The sequence below is a fragment of the Panicum hallii genome, chromosome 1 (genome assembly GCF_002211085.1).
Source record: "Panicum hallii strain FIL2 chromosome 1, PHallii_v3.1, whole genome shotgun sequence".
NCBI classification, from domain to species: domain Eukaryota; kingdom Viridiplantae; phylum Streptophyta; class Magnoliopsida; order Poales; family Poaceae; genus Panicum; species Panicum hallii.
Window position 1 is genome coordinate 14,045,211 of NC_038042.1, and position 1,207 is coordinate 14,046,417.

At 48.4% G+C, this 1,207-nt stretch overlaps 1 protein-coding gene across 1 annotated transcript; it reads right to left on the reverse strand.

Annotated features, from left to right (window-relative positions):
- Positions 1-609: 609 nt before the first annotated feature.
- LOC112876201 (defensin-like protein CAL1) lies at positions 610-943 on the reverse strand. Its single transcript, XM_025940258.1, has 2 exons — positions 880-943; positions 610-791 (listed from the first exon to the last, which is right to left on the reverse strand). The coding sequence occupies exons 1-2, from the start codon at positions 941-943 to the stop codon at positions 610-612; spliced, it is 246 nt and encodes an 81-aa protein (XP_025796043.1).
- Positions 944-1,207: the final 264 nt, after the last annotated feature.

Consider the following 1,207-nt stretch of genomic DNA (forward strand, 5'->3'; position numbering starts at 1 on the left):
TAGCTGATAGGGATGGGGGGATCGGAGGGGGCATGTGCATCCCTTCCTACTAGCAAGGCGGAACATAGCATCCGCGCTTGCATTGGATTCGTGACTAGTGGCATGCTTTCCGAAAAGACTATGGAGAACGTGTAGTTGATAGTAATGCTGCTAAATGCAATCAAATTTTTCTTTGTTGTTTGATATCGAGGAAACTGATCTACGTTGCGGGAAAAGAATCAACCGAATTTTCCCGTTTCAGAAATATGCACTGCTTTAGCCTCAACATTCAATTGGCTATGGAAAAAAATAAATGCTGTAATTCTAAAGAAAATCAGCTGATTACAGTCAAAGTAAGGAATAATTATTTCCACGCTAGATACTGCGAATTTGCATGACCCTGACTTTGACATTATCAGCGACATAGGTGGACCAATGTGCATTGATACACCGATGGCAAATAAAAAGGGATGATACTGTGAATTTCTTCATGGACAAAGAAGGAAGTGTCCCAGGCCAGCTAGCGCGGACGAACACCCCGGATATCCTGCTGGCCTCACGGACGATGAACAAGTAACGTAATCGACATGGCTTGCCGTTCCGCCGGCAGAGATAGATGGGCGGCGTGCACTAGCAGACCACCTTGCAGAAGCACTTCCTGGTGGCGCCGTGCATCTTGCACTCGCCGCTGGGGAAGTTCTCCGACTTGCACACGCTGGCGCAGTTCTCGCTGCTGAAGCACATGCCCTTGAACGTGTGGCTCTGCGACAGGCAGTGCGTCTCATCTGCGACGACCCTCGCAGTCACCGTCTCTGCAGCACAAAGATCTGATATGGTTATTAGGTATACATGAAATGACAAACACTTTGATCGTCAACACCAAGAACTGATGGTCACCACCTGTCGCGACGAGGAGGAGGACGACGAAGACGACGGGTGCGGCCATGCTGCGGGACAGCGCCATCTCCTTTACCCAAAACTGAGCGACAGGCACTGCAAGCTTGATGATGTGGAAGATGGACTTTGTGGGACGAACCGGAGATGGGTCTATAAAAAGTGCTAAGATTAGCAAGCAGTGTTTAATTTTGGAAGGGATAAATATAACAGCGGGAATATGCATGGACAGTCACAGAATGCATGGCTGCTGCTGCTGCAGATCAGGGATGGCCATTGAATTATTATTGGCTCCTTCAGACACGGCTGTTGGATTTTGAACTGTGTCCATAGA

Coding starts and splice junctions, on each gene's coding strand:
- LOC112876201 (XM_025940258.1), bottom strand. CDS start 943: ATGGCGCTGTCCCGCAGCATGGCCGCACCCGTCGTCTTCGTCGTCCTC. Junction 792..879: donor CCTCCTCCTCGTCGCGACAG/GTGGTGACCATC, acceptor TTTGTGCTGCAG/AGACGGTGACTGCGAGGGTC.